At 42.3% G+C, this 21,219-nt stretch overlaps 1 protein-coding gene across 2 annotated transcripts in view; it reads left to right on the top strand.

The window, feature by feature from the left end:
- Positions 1-21,219, top strand: part of F13A1 (coagulation factor XIII A chain) — a 145,095-nt gene that overhangs the window by 37,596 nt on the left and 86,280 nt on the right. For both annotated transcript variants that reach the window (XM_027128286.1, XM_027128287.1), the window contains one exon: positions 10,234-10,485. In XM_027128286.1, coding sequence (XP_026984087.1) covers positions 10,234-10,485 — 252 coding nt within the window. The remainder of the gene's footprint in view (positions 1-10,233; positions 10,486-21,219) is intronic.

Raw genomic sequence — 21,219 nt, 5'->3', positions numbered from 1 at the left:
CCAAATCAGCACCCCACCCTATCACTCTCTGTCCCCTTTAGCTGCTTTGTTTATGTTTTTATAGCATTTATCTTCGTTTGATGTTGTATGTATTAATTTGTCTATTGTCTGTTTACCCCCACTAGACGGTATGCTCCATGAACCCGTGTGGACATCGCTATATTTTCAGTACTTAGAACAGTGCCTGGCACTTAAATGGTGCTCAGTAAATGCTGAGTAAATCCCTGCACCACGCCATGTCAGCAGCCCCGTTTTAATTCATGCTCAGAAATAAAAAAGGTCTAATGAGTTTTATTTGCTGTTGTAACCGTTAGACGCCATAAAAATAATCATTTGTTCAGTTCATGACATGTGCTTCACACATTATTATTTCAGTGCTCACCTTTTTTAATGTCTGGTTTACAGATGGAAAATAGACTAAGAGAGGTTGATTTCCCTTCCCCAGACATGAGTGCTGGACTGAACAAACAGACCTGGGAGTTCAAATCATTGTTTTTGCAACTTGATAGCTGTGTAACCCAGAGCTAGTTACTTAAGTTCTCCGAGCCCCAGTTTCCCCAGATACTAAATGGACGTAACTCCTAAAACCAATATAAAGTATTAGGACGAGATCTGACACATTGCAGGCTCAGGGCCCAGAGCATGAAGTAGACACTTCTCTAGGTTTTATAAGCAACAGAAGTTTGATCAAAGGAATTGATTACACTGGTGAGAGAACAGCTAAGAAGCCAAACGGGTGGCACAGTGAGGCAACTCAGGAGTTAGTATCAGCAGAAAACTGTGGACCTGGGGCACGTGGAGGAGGGGGAGGTCTTACCAGAACCCAGCAGCCACTGCTGAGAGCTGGGAGCCATGGAGGAGACTCAGCCCCCCGAGAAGCAGAGAGAGACGGGGACACGCAATGCAGCATCTCCCCATCTGCCTCCAGAACCCCTCACTGGTCAAACCTACTCAGAGGGCAACCCAGAAGGCAATGCATCCTGGGAAGGGGGCTTCCTGGGAGCCCAGAAGAGGGTCTTGGGAGGTGTGGGCCTTGGGTCTGAGAGCGGCCAGGCCGCCGACAGGCTCAGTAAATAAGCACAAAGAGTAGTTATTACTCCCCAGTGGACAGCCTGGACCTCAACTCCACCTTCTCCGACTTCTATTTCTCCTGTTCCTTAGGAATTGGATCAACCGTATGAACCAATCTTCAGTGCAATGTTACGTTCTATAACCAACTTCATCTAAATGGTAGAGATTTTATGTTGATTATTTTTTCTTAAAGACTAAAAATATTCTGTCTTCTCTCCAGCGTCAACACACACACATGGGGTTAAGGGAATTCCCAGAAGACTAGCTTCCTTGAGTAAATCTGTGTAGCAGTTAATCACCGCAGGCCCTGCTTTTGGAGCAGATGCCCACTAGGCTTGCAGCCTGGTCGTGAGTCGCAGGGTTCGAGGACATGACTGTTTTTCTTGTGGCTGTGGCCCAATATCTACAGTGTCTAGCACCTAGTAGGCACTCAAAAACTCTTTGGTGAAGAATGAAAAAAACCTGGGGTCACCTTTGACTCCACCCTCCTCACTGAGAACGAGCACCTCATCCCTGACCAAGCCTGTATTTCTTCTGCGTCCCGGCACTCATCTTCCCTCCAGAGCCAGCCAGTATCACTCTAGGGATGACGTCATGCCACAGCCGAGTACTCCGGCAACCCTCGAACCTCCACCCCTGGCCCCTAGCAAACCATTCTCCTTCCTGCAGCCGGAGCGATCTTCCTGAAGAAGTAAAGCTTCTCCTGCCCCCTCTCCTGTCCTTCCTAGGACACAGCCTAGATGCCTTGGCACAGTGTCAAAGGTCCCTTTGGTCCTCACCCTGCCCAGATCAGCTGCTTCTCCTACCACAGGCATCTCGTGGTTCCCTCACGATGCGTGCTTTCCTTCTTCCCTCCGCTAGGAAGGCTCCTTCCTGCCTTGTCCACTTTTAAGATTATATCCCAAAGCCACCTTCTCAGAGGGATTCTCTCTCACTTTGTAGCACCTTTAGTTGCTTCCTTCTCTGGGTTTCCACTGCACCAACCAGCTGTGATGACTTGTGTTTCGGCATGCTGGAGGCATGTTCAAAGTGTGGTCCGTTTTGTTGAAGGAGCCGTAAGGTCTTATTTCGCCGAGGAAGAAATTATCTTATCTCCATGTTGTTGACGTGACCTCTGAATTTTATCCCATGTCCTTTTCTTCCTCTCTGTGCTGTTGGCAACACCCTGGGCCAGGCCCTTGTCTCCTCATGTCCAGATTATTACCGTGGTCGGTCATCTGAGGCATATGCACTTCACAATGCCGACCGTCCTCTGCAGGCATGGCCTTATTATCTTTCCTGAATCATTCCAAGAACCTTGCACAGTGCTGGTTTCATATATATTTCACAGAATTACACCTTACCCCAAAAAATATTTTAAGAGACTTAGGAAGTGTTGAAAGTGACATAAGGTAGACAAGACACCTTAAAGAATATAGCTATCGGACTTCCCTGGTGGTGCAGTGGTTGAGAGTCCGCCTGCCGATGCAGGGGACGCGGGTTCGTGCCCCGGTCCGGGAGAATCTCACATGCCACAGAGCGGCTGGGCCCGTGAGCCATGGCCGCTGAGCCTGCGCGTCCGGAGCCTGTGCTCCATAACAGGAGAGGCCACAGCGGTGAGAGGCCCGCGTACTGCAAAAAAAAAAAAAAGAATATGGCTATCATCAAGCTACCAAATATTTATTGAGCCTACTATGTTCCAAGATGATGCAAGGCACCAGATGTACAAAGTTAAACAAAAGTCAGTCCCTGTCCTCAAGAAGCTTTCCCTTCCTTCTCTGGTTTGCTAGAATAAACATTTCCAGGAAGTCTTCTTCCTTTAGAAAACATCCAAATAAATAAATATAGATAAGTAAACTTTATATATACATCCCACTGGCAAGGTATTAGATAGAAGGCGTAGGTTCCTGAGTTCCGTAATGAAATGATTCGCTTTTGAACGTTTATGTTGCTTTCCTCTTAGTTGTTACCATCTAAGATTTTTGTGCCTTTTCTGATAGTTTCTTTTTTGGTGGTGCTGTTTTGTTTTCGTAGTTGGTAACCTGGTGTTCCTAGAAGTTATCCAGAGACTGAGTCCATCCCAGTCCCTGTGCACTCCCATTCCATTCTAAGACAGTTAAAACAAGGTTTGCCTCCCTTGACAAGGCTGCTGTAGTCACACTTCCAGTCCTGCCCCATGCATCATGCTGTCACTGTAATACTTCCAGGGCCCATCTGGAAACAGATTGATTATTTTGAACATGGAAGGTGTGTCTTGGGAAAAACAAATGAATCAAATGGAAAAATGAATTCACATCGTGAAATTTACCTTCCCAGCTGGAGACATGATATATTCATGAGTTCCTTAGAGACAATCCTCTTATAAGAATTCACTATTCAAGAAAGTCTGCAGTTAGGTGGAGTCAGAGCTCAGCTTGAAATGTATTTATATATGAATGAAAAGTACCCCTTGAAGGAAAAAGTTTAGAAGCAGAAATTTTTGTCTCTTGTGAAGGGTGCTTGGAATTGACAACTGGTTACCACAGGCTCTCATTCCGGGGCTTCTAAGGTCTGGGTGATGTTCTTAATGGGACTCGGCATCTGCAAAAGTCTCAGTTCAGTCCATTGACATTTATTGGCACCTACAAGGCATTGTGGTATTCTATGGGGCTGTAGAGCAATAGAACAATATCTTCAGTTCCGTTAATAAGAAAAATAGATACCTGCGTTAATAAGGAGGAAAAGTTTTGTCTGGGGTTTCCTGGTGATTAATTAAGACTCTTATGACCGAAAGTATTATCATTAAGTATAGCGTAGGTGGAACACAGACTATGGCCACTTGAGTTGTGGATGATTGCCCAAGAGATGAGAAGTAGGGGTGTCCTGAGGTTCACGCTTCCACATTTCAGAGCACCAGGGAAAAGTGACTGACAGGCGCGCCTTCTTCAATTACAGGAACGTCCTCCTCCATCCTATGTCCTCCCAGGTTCTAGGTATAAGCAAGGTGAAGTCAGAATGATTCTATTAGCAAACCCTGTTCAGCTAAGCTGACCACACTGTAGGCTAATTAGTGGCCTTCCTGGACTACCTGGGACCCTAATCACCACATAGGACATTATGTTTTTAATGTAAAAACATTCCAAGCCATCCACTTACTAAAACATTAATTTTTTAAATGCAGTACCTTCCTCTGCGCAGTGCTAGCTATGCAGGGCTCAGCATGCAGTGGGTTCTCAGGTCTATAAAATCAATGATTGAGAGCAAGTTTCCCCCAAGGTCACGTAGGGCTGAGTCTGAGCTGGAGGTGGATTTCTCTTGCCCACCATGTAAATGACACGAATATGAAGAAGCCGTGCAAAAAGCTCAGGCCCGTGGAGCCAAGGTCAGTAAAGAATAAAACTGTAAAGGAATTAACTATTTTCATCCTCTTCCTCCCAGTTACACGCAGTGGGATGTTAAGGTAGGTGCCTCTCTCTGTATTCACACGTCTATATTATACATAAAGAGAGAGTCAGATAAAAGAAGGCATGGGTGCATTTGAATACAGGCGTATGGTCCAAGCAAATTTTTCCTTACAAGGAGTATTAGCGTGGCCTGAAAAATGCTTTACAGATGAAAACAAACATTTAAACTAAGAGCATATGTTAATTTCTAGATCACTTGGGAAAATGACACCCATTTTAGTTAAGTGTGAAAGAATGCAATCGGTAACTATATTTTTTCATGGTTAGTAAGTAGTCCAATTTCAAAGACTACATTATTAAAAACAAGATGAGAATCCTTTCTGGGATATTATATTTCCTGCTTCTATTCTTCTTGCTCAGAGTTTTTTTAACACAAAAGTTACACAATTTTGGAAAAAAGCAAAACAAACGTCTGTGCAGCCATCATTCCCTTTCAGCGAACGTGCGCATGGTGGTCACCTCTGGAAGGCTGAAGTTCACATCCAGATTCGGCCAAAGGTACCTGTTGGGCCATCCTGGATGTTGAGGGATGGGTGTTCCGGAGTGTAGGCTGATCGAGGGCTCTTAAACGTGCTGCCTCCTGAGGGGAGAGGGCTATTTAGCGAAATGAAGTACTACTCTGTCACAACTTCCTCACTCACAGTTCGATCCTGGAAGATTCTTCCCCAGAGCTGTCATTGAAATCATTACATTCAGAATTAAACATGGTGTTACGGAGCAGCTGACAAGACCCTGAAGTACTATTGACACATCAGGTCTCACATTAATAATCAGCTTTTCCATACGGTGTATATGAAAAGGCCTGAGAATCTGGGTTCTTTTTTGGCCCTTTGGAATGTTCCTGATTTGCCTCCATAGGCTGGTCTTGTGCCACACAGCCTGACCGAATGAGTGGTGTCCTTCTCCTTCTCCCTTCTCCCTTTTGTCACTGACATCACCTTAAAAACCTTCCCAACTCATGTCCCTCGCAGCCCAGAGACCCTCTTTGTTCTCTCTCTTTTTTTTTTTTTTTTTGTGGTACACGGGCCTCTCACTGTTGTGGCCTCTCCGTTGCGGAGCACAGGCTCTGGATGCACAGGCTCAGCGGCCATGGCTCACGGGCCCAGCCGCTCCACGGCATGTGGGATCCTCCCGGACCGCGGCACGAACCCGTGTCCCCTGCATCGGCAGGCGGACTCTCAACCACTGCGCCACCAGGGAAGCCCCGGAGACCCTCTTTGGAAGGCCCTGTCTGCCAGGTTTTCTGCTCACCACCAGTGATTAAGCCCTGGGATTCACACTGCTGCCTCACACATGTCGTATCCACCACTGCGGTCCTAACTGTCCTTCTGCCTCCTATCCCGTCAAATCTTGCAGCTTTAGTCTTCTCTTGGCTTCCTCCTCTTTGTAATCCCTCCAGCATCCTCCCACCGTCCCCACAGAGGCAGCATGATGCAGGGAAAGGAGAACGGGCTTTCTAGCACAGAGGTTTCAGTCCATGCCCTGTGTCCGCCTCTGCCCACTTATACGGATGTCTTGCATGTGATACCCTCATAGAACCCCAGTTTCCCACCTGTAAACATTCCCTCACAGGGACCCGGGGAAATAAACCTCCATTCCTGTTGTGCTTTATTTCCATCTCTCTGTGAACTGCCTTGGCAACGCTAAACAACTTTTACAGTAATAAACTTGAACATTTTAGCAGTGTCTAGTAAAATCAGTAAAAAGTTACAACCCATTTCCTACGTCTTCAATACCCTCTGAGACTGTGAGGGATTTAACTAGGAGGTTTGAAGGAAACTAAATGTTGACCCCATAGCAGTGAAGATGTTTGTTATTAGTTTAGTAACATATTGCTCTTTGAAGAAAAAACTAGGTGATGGTATTTTCCTCTTAGGCTCAAGTCTTAGACACTGAGTGTCTGTAATCAATCACCCCTTAAAGAAATAAAATATAAAACTCTCTAAGGCAGAGGTTGGCCAACTTTTACTGTAAGGGCCAGATAGTGAATCTTGTAGGCATTGCAGACCATATCGCCTCTGTCACAGCTACTCAACTCTGCTATTGTAGCACAGTAATACACAAATGAATGAGCGTGTTCCAATAAAACTTTATTTACACAAACATGCAACAAGCTACATTTGGCCCATGGACCATAAAGTTTGCCTCCTACGTAAGTCATGAATGGAGATGACAGTGACCATAGTGATTCAGAAAACCAGATTTTTTTAGTGAAGGGCGGGTTTTAGATAATTCTGTGATAATTCTGGAATTATTAAGGTTTTTTGGTTAACACTGAATGCCATCACTTTGGTGGGGGGAGTGGATGGGGGGAGCAGAGGCTGTGCAAGTTTTCTAGATGGAAATATTAGTCAGCTCAGTATATTTGAATCTTGAATAAACTTGCCTTTGTAAGTAGATTTGGGTTCTTTAGGTTGGCTATTAGTGAACCCATCCTGTCTTCCCGCTCCTGGAACAGAGACAGGACGAATTAGGGGAATCAGAAAGCCTGAGAAAAGGGGGAAATAACAATGACTACCATTTATTAAGCTGTCCTCCCCATCACAAACTATGACCATATTATCCCCATTTTACAGAATACGTGAAGTTTTAGTTGAGAGAGGATGAACACTTTGCCGGGATCACACAGTAAGTGTCAGAGCCAGCGGTATTGCTTTCTCCTTGGCCACGATACTTCCCTCAAGAAAAGTAACCTGCTTTCCCCGGGACACCCACTTTCTTTAGGTTTAGAACCAGAGAAGGCCGTGGGGTGGGGGGAAATCACCCCTTCTTCCTTCTAGCTTTCCTTTCCAGTAGCTGTTATGTTTAAAACACAAACAATAAATGTCTCGTGAGTCAACTTCTACTGCATGCCAGGCATAAAACTTTCATTCTATTACAAAAGCTATTTTCTTCCCATTTCCAGGACTGCAAAGAGACAAGGAAATGGAACTTCAGACAATTAAGAAACGTGCCCTAGGTAGCACCAAGAGTTAATTGCAGAGTCAGAATTTCATCACAATTCTCACCAACACCAAAGCATTGTCTGCACACACAACTGCCGTAGAGCTTAGAAGTGAAACTCCCAGGCTCTTAAGCCAGACTGACTGGTTCAAATCTCAACCCACTGGTTACTAGTTGTATCACCCTGGACAAATTGCTTAATGATCTTGTGTGTTAGTTTCCTGATTTGTCAAATTAGGATGTTGATAATGATTTCCCTCTCACAGTTTGTTATAAGGAGTAAAACAATACATGCGTATCATAAATAGCACGGGCTTGGCTTTTTCCATAGACTATAAGCTCTATGAGCACAGCAGTCTGTTTGGTTTGCTGTTGTGTCTTTAGCACTTAGAATAATGCCCAGCACACAGTAGGCAATATCGTTGCAGGAAGGAAAAAGTTTCAAACAAACTAGCCTTTAGATTAAGTTGTGACTGGGTTCAAAGCCAGCGTGAAAAAAACCATGTTCTCCTTTTTCTTTACTTTTTTATGTATAACTTGAATTTGATACATAAAATTTAATATGTCTTTGAAATCATAACAGGAAGTGGAATAATGGAAACTAGCAATTGTCTTGGTTATTTCGATACTCCTGACAATAGCGGATGTTAGTACAAAGGTGAAGCGGAGTCTCATAGCACATAGCTTTGGATACACTCTCCTGATTCTTTGGTATTCCTAAAGGAACCTGCTTATGTAGTTCATTTTAAAATTCCTTTCATCCTTTTTCTTTAAATCTCATAAGTCTGTCATTATCACACATTTTATCTCCAAAAGTTTACTTTTACCAAACTTGTGTCGTATTTAATACTGTGGATTCTAAATGCGAGTCAGTATTTAGTGGCAACAGCTGCCAGGAGTCACTGTAATAAATGAACTATGGTCCCTTTAGCTGGCGAGATTGCTTTGATGTCTACACTTCAGCACTGATGGAGGCCCCGGAGAGCAACAATGCCTCCAGAGAAAAGGGTAAACTCATCCCCCCGTCTGAATGTGTACAAAGAGGAGCATATATACCGGAGGTATGGGGATGGCGGTGCCTTTGGAACAAACAGTTCTTGCAGGTGGATTTATGTCCGGGCTCCGGGAAGCTGAGCCCCACGTATTCCCAAGAACACCACCTAGACACACTGTCATACCTCGGCAGAAAAACATTTTCAAGGCTTTATTGGATTTATGATAATATTCATTCTGAGTGTTGATAAACTGACACCCCTAACAATAGCAAAGCACTGGGGTTCTAATCTTTCTCCCTGGCTTGTGCTGTATACATTTATTTTCATTAAGAATAAGTATCTCACAGAATTACACAGTGGCAGCTTCTGTAACTACCTCCTTCGAATGCTCTATCTTCAACAATATGCCCACCAAAGAATCCTTTAAAGACCTCAGTCACTGGAGAGGCCAGAAAGAATCATTGTTTTTATTTGTTTTCATGCAGAATTCTCTACATGGTTTATGTTAAGCAATTGAAGTGAATACGTTTTAAAGCTTCTTCTGCTTACAATCAAAATAATTTAGACGTATTAGTCTGATTTGTAATTTTCCTCAAGTCAAGAAGAACTGAATGTCTAATACATTTGGGAAACGTTCGTAAATGAAAGATTTGCTCCAGTTTAAAATATCTATCTATTTGACTATTCTGTACACCAAACTATAAATTGAACTGTAAGCCGAAGAGTTAAAGAATGCTGTGAGGTTTGACTTTCGCAGTGAAGACTTTGATTTTCCAGGAACCCAGTGGTAAACTTTAGTTTTGGGGTCAACCTCATGAAATAAGAATTTGGCCCAAAATGGCAGCAATAAAGAGAAATAAGATTTACCCTGAGATAGCTTATACATAAAGTATGATGAGCCTGGACATACGGTAAAATACCCTGCTGTTTAATTTCCTGTTGAAATAACAGCTAAAAATTTGTTATGCATGAGAAATTATGTGCAAAGCATCTTACGTGTATTATTTTATTTCATCACTGTGTACTATTTTTTTTAACATCTTTACTGGAGTATAATTGCGTTACAATGGTGTGTTAGTTTCTGCTTTATAACAATTGTGTAGTATTATTATTCTCATTTATTGATAGAGAAAAAGAGAGGAAAATAGAGATCTGTAAAGGTCAAGTAATTTGCCAGAGGTTACAAAGGTAAGGAAGTAGCATAGCCAAGATTCAAACTTAGACAATCTGCCTCCGGAGCCTGAATTCTTGCCCATGACATAAGCCTAAATTACTAATGATGTTGGCAATAAATACGTTTCAGTTAAACACGAAAATAATGACATATGGACAACTTATAAATGTAGCTCTATTACAGGTAGTATAACAAATAGTAAAATTGTATTCAGAGTAAACAAAAACATTTGCCTTACACCCCTAAAAAAGCAATTCTACATTTTTAGAGGGCAGAATTTCAGGTACTGATGACTTCACATTACCCTATAAGCTCTGTTTTTGTTTCTGCATCCAAGGTTAGTATTTCCACATCTTATTTGAATTCATTGATCAACCAACAAAAAACTCTGTAAGCACTGTTATTCTTTTTTTAAAATCTAGACAGGACAATTCTGACCTTCAAAGAAGTTACAAAAATTGTCCACCATCAGGCAGCAAGTTGGTGGCCAAAGTGAAATTCCAACCCAAGTTTCAGGATTTCAAGTCTAATGAATTATTTCCCACCTTTCGCTATAAAGGTGACAGAGTGAGAACAAAAATGGCTTGTGAAATCTCCTTAACACTATACTTCTTCTTTCTTCTCATAGGTCGCTACCCTCAGGAGAACAAGGGAACCTACATCCCAGTCTCTGTGGTCTCCGAGCTGCAGAGTGGCAAGTGGGGAGCCAAAGTTATCACGAGAGAGGACAGGTCTGTCCGGCTGTCCATCCAGTCTTCTCCAGACTGCATTGTGGGGAAGTTCCGCATGTATGTTGCTGTCTGGACCCCCTATGGTGTAATCCGCACCAGCCGAAACCCAGAAACAGACACGTACATTCTCTTCAATCCTTGGTGTGAAGGTAAGGGCCAGGGATTTATTTTCTTATTACAAAAATAGTTCCTATATTTCTAATGCGTCTCTTTTTGGATGATGGCAAAATTATTCTACAAGATGTCCCTTTCCTACATACACTTTCCATGTTTTAAAGATAGAAAAAGATACAAAATTTGTCCTCACTGTATATGAGGACATAACCTGAAGTTAATGCTGCTATAGATTTATTGCAGGAAACAATTGAAGATTGCCTAAAGCTGCACCATTAGTTAACTGTGGAGCTATATGTTGATGGTATCCCCTCTGTGTATGTTATTGCTCTGTAAACGAAAAGGGTTTCTTTAACTTGACTTTCAAAACTATTAGGATCCAGAAGATGTGGTGTATATATCTATATATCTAGTCTCAGCCATGACAAAGAACAAAATTTTGCCACTTGTAGCAATGTGGATGGACTTGGAAGGCATTATGCTAAGCTAAATGAGACAGAGAAAGACAAACACCGTGTGATACCATTTATATGTGGAACGTAAAAAGTGCAAACTAGTGAATATGACAAAATGAAGCAGACTCCCAGAGAACAAACTAACGGTTACCAGTGGGGAGAAGGAAGAGGGAGGGGCGATAGAGCGGTAGGGAATTAAGAGGTACAAACAATGAGGTATAAAATAAGCGGCAAGGATATATTGTACAACAGGAGGAACATAGCCAGTATTTTATAATAACTATAAATGGAGTATAACCTTCAAAAATTGTGAAGCACTGTATTATATATGTACAGCTGTAACTTATATCGTACAGCGACTATACTTCAATTTTTTAAAAAAACTCTTAGGATCCATAATCTGGCTTCAGAAAAATAGAATAAAGTTGACCCTGTCTGTAGTGGAACTAATTTCTCTATCTCCTTAATTCAAGAAGAGAAAGCCTGAATGTCTAACAGATTCTACAAACTTGTTTATACGCATAGTGCGTGCACACTTCATAAACCGTAACTCTGGAGATGCAAACATGTAACTTTATTTTAATATAATACAACTTAATCTCTACTGCTATTTTGAGCCTTCCCTTCTGGCTGCTGCAGAAGTTAAATCTGGTTATAGTCAAATAAACTCAGTCAAGTCCAAGGATTTCTCTACCAATCCAATTTAAAAACTCAGTCACACACAGTACTTTTCCCTATCCGCATCTCTGCTCTTCCTTGTCTGCCCCCTGCTTCCATACTTGGCATGAGGCTGATTTTAAGTTCCAGAGGCAGATGCAATGTTGTAGCAAAATTGAGGGAAGAGAGTCCCGTTTAGATCTTAAGAAATAAGGTAATGAAACATATAAAAGCTGATGGGACCAAAGGCTTCTCACATCATCTTATTCCATATGCATTGCTCTCCAATATCTTCCAAAATGGGTCTATATTAGTGCTGACTTTGAACGTGAGAGTTGCACTTAAATCAGGCTTGATCCGAACTTACATATAGATAATAAGCGAACAACAATGTTTTCTACTCTGTATGACATAAACCTGGATCCTACTGACCTTTTCTTTGAACTGTCTATTCCAATAGATGGCACTGAGCTAATCCTATACTCCCCACTCACCACCTCCATCATCCTATACCCAATAATCCTTATCTATGAGACAAGTGTTCAAAGTTGATGGTGACAGGAGCAGCTAACTGGGCCATGTGCAGTTCAAAGGTACAGGGATCTGTTTATAGTAACCTTGCCAACCAGATACAACTGCAAATGAGTGGATAATGGAGAAGACTGAGGGGAGTGAGGGGGTAGAGACAAACTAAGGTTTTGAAAATGTTTACTTGGAGATAACTGTAGACACTCAACCAGAAATGACCGGAGATATCCTGATATGTAAGATGAGAATCAGAGATGTGAATTTGGGACTTATCGGCAACTTTGGAGAAAATATAGATAAAGAAGGAAAGAGGATATCCTATCAAGCCCTAAAGAACCCTAACATTTAGGGGTATAACAGAGTAGGAATCAGCAAGGGGGGCTGAGATGGTGGAATACGTAGGTGGTGGCCTAATATAAGAAAATTGTATTTTAAAAAGCCATACTTATAAAATAGGTAAACCAAGAATTTGTTACTGATTTTATTTGCATTACAGAAAGAAAATCATACAACTTCATATAACTATCCAACACCCTAAGGTATTTAAAGAATGCTATGATCTGCCCAAACTTTGGTTTATTAACAGCTTTTCTGGATTACATCATCTGTGTAAGATGGGACACATGTCTACATGCATTTGCACTTATGTGGCCTCTCTTCTAGAGGTGAAAAGGGTTAGTCATGCTGCCTGACCTATTGACTTTACAGGAGGACCATTCAGGAGGTTGATGGTCTAATAACCTTCAACTACCTGATCATTGCCTTGGTGTTCCATTGTAGCCATGGTGAGCAGCTTCCAGGTACCTCTGCTCCGATAGAGTGACATAGATCTAGAGATGACATGGTGCTGCCACTAGATGCTGCATTACAGAAAAGGAGCAGAGGGGCATTGCTGATCAGCGGAAGGTGAGAATAAAACCAGAGAGTTCTAGTAGGCACTTGAATAGGTGAGTCTAGAGCTCAGAGGAGATATAGCTGAGCTAGAGATATAAATATGACCGCCAGCAGGAGCCAGCGGCAAGTTTAAAGGAAGAACAGGATGGATTTAGTATAATCAACAATTCTAGTCTAAACAAAGGACAGGGAGATTGACGAAGAGTAGCCAGTGGGGTAAGAGGGAATCAGAAGAACGTGGTGTCACAGAGTCAGAACACCAACTGATTCAACGAGACAGGCTTTAGCTCTTTGGAATGCTGCTTAATAGTTGAGTAGGATAAGAAAAGAAAGTGGCCATACACTGTGAAAATACAGAAGTCATTGGGAAAATTAGAAAGATTGTTTTACTGGTGTGATGGGGACAGAAACCAGAGAGATGGGCACGGGCTACAATGTAATGGGAGGTGAGAAAGTGGAGGCACAGGTATTATCATCTCCTTCAAGAAGACCTTCTGTGAAACACAGATGGTGATACGAAGGTCAAAGGAGAATTTTTAAAGACAGGACAGAGTGGACGTAATTTTCTGGTGCTGGAGACCAACCAGGAGAAAGAGTTTACAGCCCAGAGGGAGAGTGGTGGTTCACAGCCTTCTCTGCCCCCTGGAATCACCTGGGGGCTTGGCCACTGACGCCGCGGTCTCCCCACCCAAACATTCTGCAGCTTGGGATCCAGGGCTTATAAAAAGCTCTGTAGATGATTCTTGAAGACACGGTTGAGAGTCACTGACTTAGAGAAATCCTTGAGTGGGTGGGATCTAGGGAACAGGTGAAAAGCCCTTGATAGGTGGGACTATCCATCCCCCACGGTGACAGGAGCAGAGTAGGATACGGGTGAAGGTGCAGGTTTTCTAGACTCAGTGGAAGGAGGACGAGGTTGTTCCCTCCTGTGATTCTGTGTTTCTCAGTAAAATGTAAAGCACAATCATCTGTTGAGAACAAGAGGCAAGGAGGGAGTATTGGAAGCTTGTTGGAGGAGACATAAGAGTTGCGAGGTGGGAAGCAGGCTTACTACATGAACATGGCAGATGGGTCTGCCCCGGTCCCCAGAACCCAGAGAAAACTGCCACAACCCCTTAATTCCTTGGCCTGTGAAAGTCCAAACATTTCTGCAAATTTCTTGGGGATATTGTTGTGGCCATCTCTACGTGTAGGAATCCTATATCTCTCAGTGCTGACACCTGTGCTGCCTCAGAAACATCATGAACAGTTACCCAAGACATCTATGAATGTCTAGACATTAATTGCCACTCGGTGTGGGGCGGTGAGAGGAAGAAAGGTTTACAGTTGTCTCTCGGAATCCCTGGGGATTGGTTCGGGGACAGCCACAGATACCCCAGATCCACGGATGCTCAAGTCCTGTATTTGCCCTTCATAGTCCTTGTGTGCCACGGATTCAACCAACAGCGATGGTAAGCATAGTACACAATCTGCGGTTGGTTGAATCCGCAGATGAGGAACTCGCGGGTACACAGACCCCAACCGTGCTGTGGTTCTCCAACTCAGACCACATCAGAATCACCTGGAGGGCTTGTTAAAACACAGGTTTCTGTGCAGCCTTCTCATATTGATGAGGTCTGGGTGGGGCCTGAGAACTTGTACTTCTAACCAGTTTCCAGGGGATGCTCATGCTGCTGGTCAGGGACCACACTCACAGGACCACTGGTTTACATAATAATCACAAGATAATTATTACAAAACACAGGAGACTGTGTTCACTCTTCTTAAAATTCCACTGGCTCCCCCCTAACCCTAATTCCAGTCTCTCTCCAGCTTTTACTGCCTCTTCTCTCTCCCCTTTTGTTTTCCCTTGTCCTCCAAACTCTGCTCTTTCTTCCTCTCTCAGGAGCAAATTCTCTTATTCTCTCACGCAGAACACGTCCGCAAGCCTTTTGATTTCGTTCTTTGGGCTTCTCCAACAGTCGACTACACATTTGTGCTTCTACACACTTTTCCAAAGCTATTCCCTCCAGAAAAATTCTGGCACCAGCCTTTAAGTTAATACCTTTTTACATTTTTATGTTAATGCTCACTGAGCTCTCCCAGGGGATGTGAATGGAATGGGGGAAAGAGGTCTTCTCTTCATTTCTCTCCTGCTGTGGTTTTCCCAGCCTAGAAATCAAAGCATAATCCAACCAGGGGATCCGTATGATGAACCCCACACACAACCAAATACGCTGTAGCCTGACAATCAACGAGTTTTGCGCTTGCATGTGCTAATTCATAACAATGGACTCCTAGAGATATGATCTGGCAACTAGAAAGTACGTAAGAAGAGAGGCCATTGCCCAAGGAGAAAAGATAACAAAAGAGGAAATCAGAAGCTGTCAAAATAAAGCCAGGTGAGCAAAGATGCTGAAAACACCACACTCTTGACATGGAAGTGATGTCCAAGGTGTCTTAGGACACTGCGCTGAAATTACACAGGCAAGTACAGCACTGATTGATAAAGAATGATCAGCTCTGTTGCTGGGAGCCCTTCAGCTTGCTTTGTATTCATAGGCAATTTATCCTCCTTAATCACTCAATCATTCGTGGGGATCAATATCTGTACCACGTTACTGAGGGCAGCGGTGGGCGTCCGGAGAATTATTGGTTAGCTTTCTGATTTAATTGTGCTCACCAGGCTTCAGGTCCGTTCCAGGAAAGAGCCCTTCTCTGGGTGTTGGAGAGAAAACTGTACCCACAAAGGCAGCAGGAGTGAGCTGGGTGTTTATTGTGAAGTCATCTTATTTTTCTGACCACTTGGGAACTCTAAATGGTTGAATGTATTTCCCTATTTAAGTTCAAACTGTTCCAGATTGGTAGTCTAGCATTAGTGCCAGAGAGTGTGTTCTGAAAGATTTCAGTGTCCCGTCCTGTGCTCAGTACTCAGGTCAGTATTTGATGGCTCTGTTTGGTAGGGCACCAGTCATTTTCAAGGGGTTCGGCTTTTCTTAATCACTTGTTTCCCACCTCATTCCCCATCACTGATTTTCCCTTAAATCCAGTCTTCATCCTAGCACCTAGCACAGTGCCTGGTACATACTTCATGTTTAATAAATGTTTGTTGCATTGATTTAATAATTCCAAGTAAATGCTTTTTTGGTTCACTGCACTTATCATCACAGATAAGTTGTGAATGTAATCTCACAACTTACCATCTTGGAAAAAGTCAAAGTCATACATGATGCATGGGGGACATGTGTTGTGGGTACATGTGTAGATTTCTCTCTCTTAGCACCTGACACTAAATTAGCATGTGGTATTTCTAACTTTTCATTCAATGTGATTTTTGCATTTTCCTTTAAACAAAGAAATCTATTAAATTTAGTGTAAAGAAATCAATAACTTTCCAATATCTGGATGCTTTTAATAGTAAAAACATATGACCAACTTGTATTTTATTATAACATTCGTTCTTATACTATGTGCTTTGTAATTATACATGGTCTTTTAGACCCTTCAGTACAGAATGGAGTAACGTACCAGGCCTGGTATTCCTGGGGTAACAATGAACAACACCCCTTTCTCTTGGAAACCCTTGAGCCCAGAACAGAATTTACACCCTCAGGCTAGAGCCATTCATCCATCAATCCACAAATATTAATAGTATATCTCCCCCAACGCTCATGACAACATAATTACCCATGGGTAGTACAGCGATGTTATTTATTCATTCACACATATTAAGGATCAATGCTGAAGTAGGCACTCGAATATGGTAGTGAGAAAGACAGTCTTTGCCCTCAAAGAGCCTCTGGCAAAGGTTTCACAAATGAGCTACTAATAAACATGAATTATAGCAGTTGCAAAAGAAGTCATGACACAACAAGAACATGTAATAGTAGCAGAGCACTGGCCTCACTGGGGAGTAGGGAGAGACGGGTCAGCAGATTATCTTTGTACCCTCTCCAGCCCCTAGAATAATGCTTGCATACAACAGCAGTCAGATAGTTGGTTATCTGAATTTTTATGAAGTTTCAATAAAGCTTATGTGAAATTTTTAAGCCTTTATTTATTCTAACCTTCTGTTTAATGAAATAGCATATATCCTTCTTGCAAGTGTCTAACACATTAGAGTCTCATTCTTACTTCTTGTACCGAGTGAGCATTATTCAGTGTGACACTGCAATCAGAAGGAAGCCCAGAGAGCTCACAGTGCACGTTATTTTCAGTGACATATCGATGACCCCAGATTCAAGGTCCAAAGCTGTTTCTGGAAGGAGCAGGTTTGGAAAGTCTGTTCCAGAATTCATCTGCCGATGCATGTCGTTTATAATTCCTTAGGTGGGCGGGTTTCTTTTTTATATCTTCAAATGATGCTCAAAGCAGGTATCTTCCTGCATTCTGTGTTTCAGAAAGCAGGATCCTTTTCTCATTCAGCCTAACACGGTGCCAGGCCCAGAGTTAATACTCATGAATGTTTGCTGGATTGAATTGATAACCAGCACTGCAAGAGGCAGGGAGAGGATTATTAACCTCATATCTCAAGAGTGAAAAACAGACCCTGTGGTATTACATAAAATTTTCAAGGTCACACAGAAAAATCAGGAAACAAGCTGGGGCTAAAACCTGGTTACCCTGATTTGGTCAGGGTAAGCTCTTTCATTTTCAGAACCAGAACCATGGGTACCCTGTATTGTGTCATGAGACAAACAAGGGGTAGATGCTTCTATGATGTTCTAATGAACCCTGGGAAAGCCTGCCATTAAAAATAAATAAATAAATAAAAATAAAACCAGGTTGATAGCTAAAAGAGCAAACAAGTTTCCTTTGCAAAAAAAGAGAGAGAGAGAGAGAAATTAAGCATCCCAGCAAGGGCACAGGCTCCCTTTGAGGAAATGTGCTAAGTAAAGAATATCAGATGTTTTCTTTGTAGAATTGCTTCATGAATAATAGTCTGTCTTCTGAAGATATTTAAGTACACTGAAAATTCCTTACCCAGCAAAACTGGAAAAATAACACAAATCAAATAAACTTCCCAAGCTGGCCTGAGCGGTAATGTAATGCGGCGTGTTTGCCGGGAACACGCATAGATCCAACTGTTGAGGAATCGCTTGCCTGGGTTTCATGGGCTCGTTCCATTCCAGAGTTCACAGGTACAAAGGCAGGCCTCTAGAGAGGCTGACTTAACCCGTTTTAGGAAGACAGTGGCTCTGGACCCTTCCAGGAAAAAAGCGCAGACTCTGGAAATGCCACTCCCTGATACACTGCGGTGTTTCCCGATTCCCACGGGTGGGACTCACGTGCCTATAGTGCACACAGCCTGCTGGGGTCACCACCCCTTCGGATTTACTTTGAGATGGAAAATCATATCACGACGACTCTGATCTGGAGTCACACTTGCTCCCCAGGTGAAGGCATCCCCTCGAAGACCGATTACACTCACCCAGCACGTCTTGCCTCTTTCTTTAGTGACACTCAGCTTTCACATAAAGGGGAGGCAAGGAAAGCTTATTCCTAATCCCTCGTTCAGAATTTCTCCCTTCACTAAAAACGTGAGACATTTTGCCTTCTTGAAGAGGCCAAGCCATTATTTCTTCCAAAGGATCAGAAGCAGAACCAAACTCTGATTTAAGCTCTTCGGCAGTCTCTTCAGAGATCGAGTATACGATAGCATCCCTAGCTCTGCAACTGTCTTTGATCCCTTTGCCAGGCTTGAACTTAATGACCTTAGAAATGGGACTTGCTTTCACTTTAAAATAGCATGTACATAAGCAGAGGGAAATTTTCTACCCACGTGGTGATGAATAGCCCTCCTTCTCCCTAAGAGGTTGTACAGATACTAAAATCAATATGGTCAGCATTCATTTTTACAGGTTTGTTATAAATTCTTACTTTCTCTGAGGGGGAAGGCGGCAAATTGTAATTTCCAAGGGCGCCAGAAATCAGCCGTAGAAGTGAGTCCCGGCATTTCTCAGCCCCCAGTTTTCTTTTTTGGACTGCCCCACCAGAGGAATCGTAAAATAAATGAGGCCGTTCTTCTTTACTACTTGCCTCCTGTAAGTCACCCGGGAAGAGTGGTTATTCACAAGGCATGTTGAAGGTCTGTTCTGGTGGCAGAGGTGCTGGGTGAAGCAGATGGAGGTATTATTGCATAATCACCAATGGCGCCATGTTTTCTTGTGAGTTTTCTTGTGGTGACGGTGGTTTGCCAGAGGTCTCATAGGATCAAGAGGATGTCGACGGGTCCATGGTGCTGCCATTCCAACTCTATGAGCTCTCTAGACCTAGCTTCTCCTATCAGCTCTCACGCAACTGAGAAGCGTAGTCCCCACCCTTACGTACGAGCACACACACACACACACCTCTGCTTTCTATCAATAACAGTTCAGCTTGTTGGGCCACTAGAACAGTGACATGTCAGCTCATTTTTCCTTTTCATAGTATAATAGTACCCTCCGTGCCCCCCCAGATCTAGAAAAACCTCACCACACCTCTCTAACAAAAGAATTTTTAAAACAAACAAAAACAACACCAAAAAAAAACACCAAAAATCTCAAGAGGCAAATGATTAAGTTTTCCTGTTTTTTGTCAGCATATCAAACAAAGAGAGTTTTTTGGCGTTTCCATGGGGATGTAATTTTTTTTTTTTAACCCTAGCTTTGGACTATATTTTAAAGTGACAGATCTGAATAAAAACAGAGGAACGAAAGCTCTTCTTTCCGCCCTCAATCTTCTTTTAAAATCATAAATAAATTTAAAATTAAATTCAAGCCTCCCCATTTGCTTTCCTTGCCCTCTGCTGTGGATTCATGATTACGCCCGCCGAGTTTGAGGTAAGGTTTAATTCAGCCGCTGCAAGGAAAAGGATGGTCTGGGCTCGAGCTGCAGAACTCCTTCCTATTCATGGTTTGCCACCTAAATTTATGACTTCCCATCAATAATAACCCAAAGCCCAAAAATAAATCCTTCATTTTCTTGGACTTCTCTCTCACTCTCAAAGCTCAGACATCCATCCCCATCGCTCATTCTTGCGGTTGGCGTTTACTGTGCCACGTTCCCAGGCACAATGGGGAGACCGTGCCCTGATCCCTTGGACTCAGAGTCATAGTCTACTTGGGGGACAGCTTAGTATTCAAATCCTGGCTTCACCTCTTACCTGCACTATGACCTTGGGATGGACACTTCTCTCTTCCTCAGTTTCCTCATCTCCAAAATGGGGAAAAATATCATGCCTTCCTCTTAGAGATGTTATGAGTTTTAAAGAGTTTGTTTTTGTACCACACTTAGAAAGTTTCTGGCGTGGAGTAAATACTAAACACATACTTGTTCAAGAAATAATTAAATCACGGAACAATTTCCATATAGTGGAGTGAATGTCACTGCGGCATCCGTAGGACACTACAAAACAAGGCTTAATCCAACCTGTGCTGGGAAGAAAAGAGTACAGGGAGACTTAAAGAAGGGGGGAAGTTATCATTGTACAAAGATATTTAATAAAGACATTGATAATAAAAAAAGAACACACCATATTGTTCTTGAAGAAAAATTAATGCAACAAAGTTAAACTTTTTAACCTCTTCTTAAATAGGTGGTTTCGTGTAAACGCAACCACACTTTAAAAAATAACTTTTTTCTCATGATGAAAGTCTTATTGTAGAAATAAAAAATAATGAAAGCATAAAAAGAACGCAGAGATCTACAAATCACAATTACCATTTTGTTGTACTTCCATTCACTTAATGTATTTTTGAATGGTTTTAATTTTTAATTGACAATTAGTTGAATACATTGCCCTTTCAAATATGCACACATGTATGTATATAAATGGTAAAGAGTGGACTTTCCCTTACACCTACGCTCCAATCCTAGAGCATCTCCAGAGGAAACAAACTTCAACTGTGTATTTCATTCCAGATATTTTGCTATAATTTTACATATTAATGTCCATATGTACATCTATAGAGTTTGGATTTTATTAACCACAGGTGGGATTGTGTTATGCACGTATCTCTATACTTTCTTGCACAATATACCTTGGAGAGTTTTCTATATCTGTACAAGCATATTCTTTTTAGTGACTGCTTGGTATGGTTGTACCATAATTGATTTGGTCTTTTATTTACAAATATTTAGATTTCCTCTCATTTTCACTGTCGTATACCGTGCTACAATGAATGTTTCACACACCTTCATACAAATGTATTTCTGTAGAATAGATACCTAGAAATACCTTTGCTTGGTCAAAGTAAATCCACATCTTAGATTTGC

This window comes from Aethalodelphis obliquidens, unplaced genomic scaffold (assembly GCF_003676395.1).
Source record: "Aethalodelphis obliquidens isolate GAN/ISIS:26980383/991018 unplaced genomic scaffold, ASM367639v1 scaffold34, whole genome shotgun sequence".
NCBI lineage: Eukaryota > Metazoa > Chordata > Mammalia > Artiodactyla > Delphinidae > Aethalodelphis > Aethalodelphis obliquidens.
The sequence above is the reverse complement of the archived record's forward strand: the minus strand, read 5'-3'. Positions and strand labels throughout refer to the sequence as shown.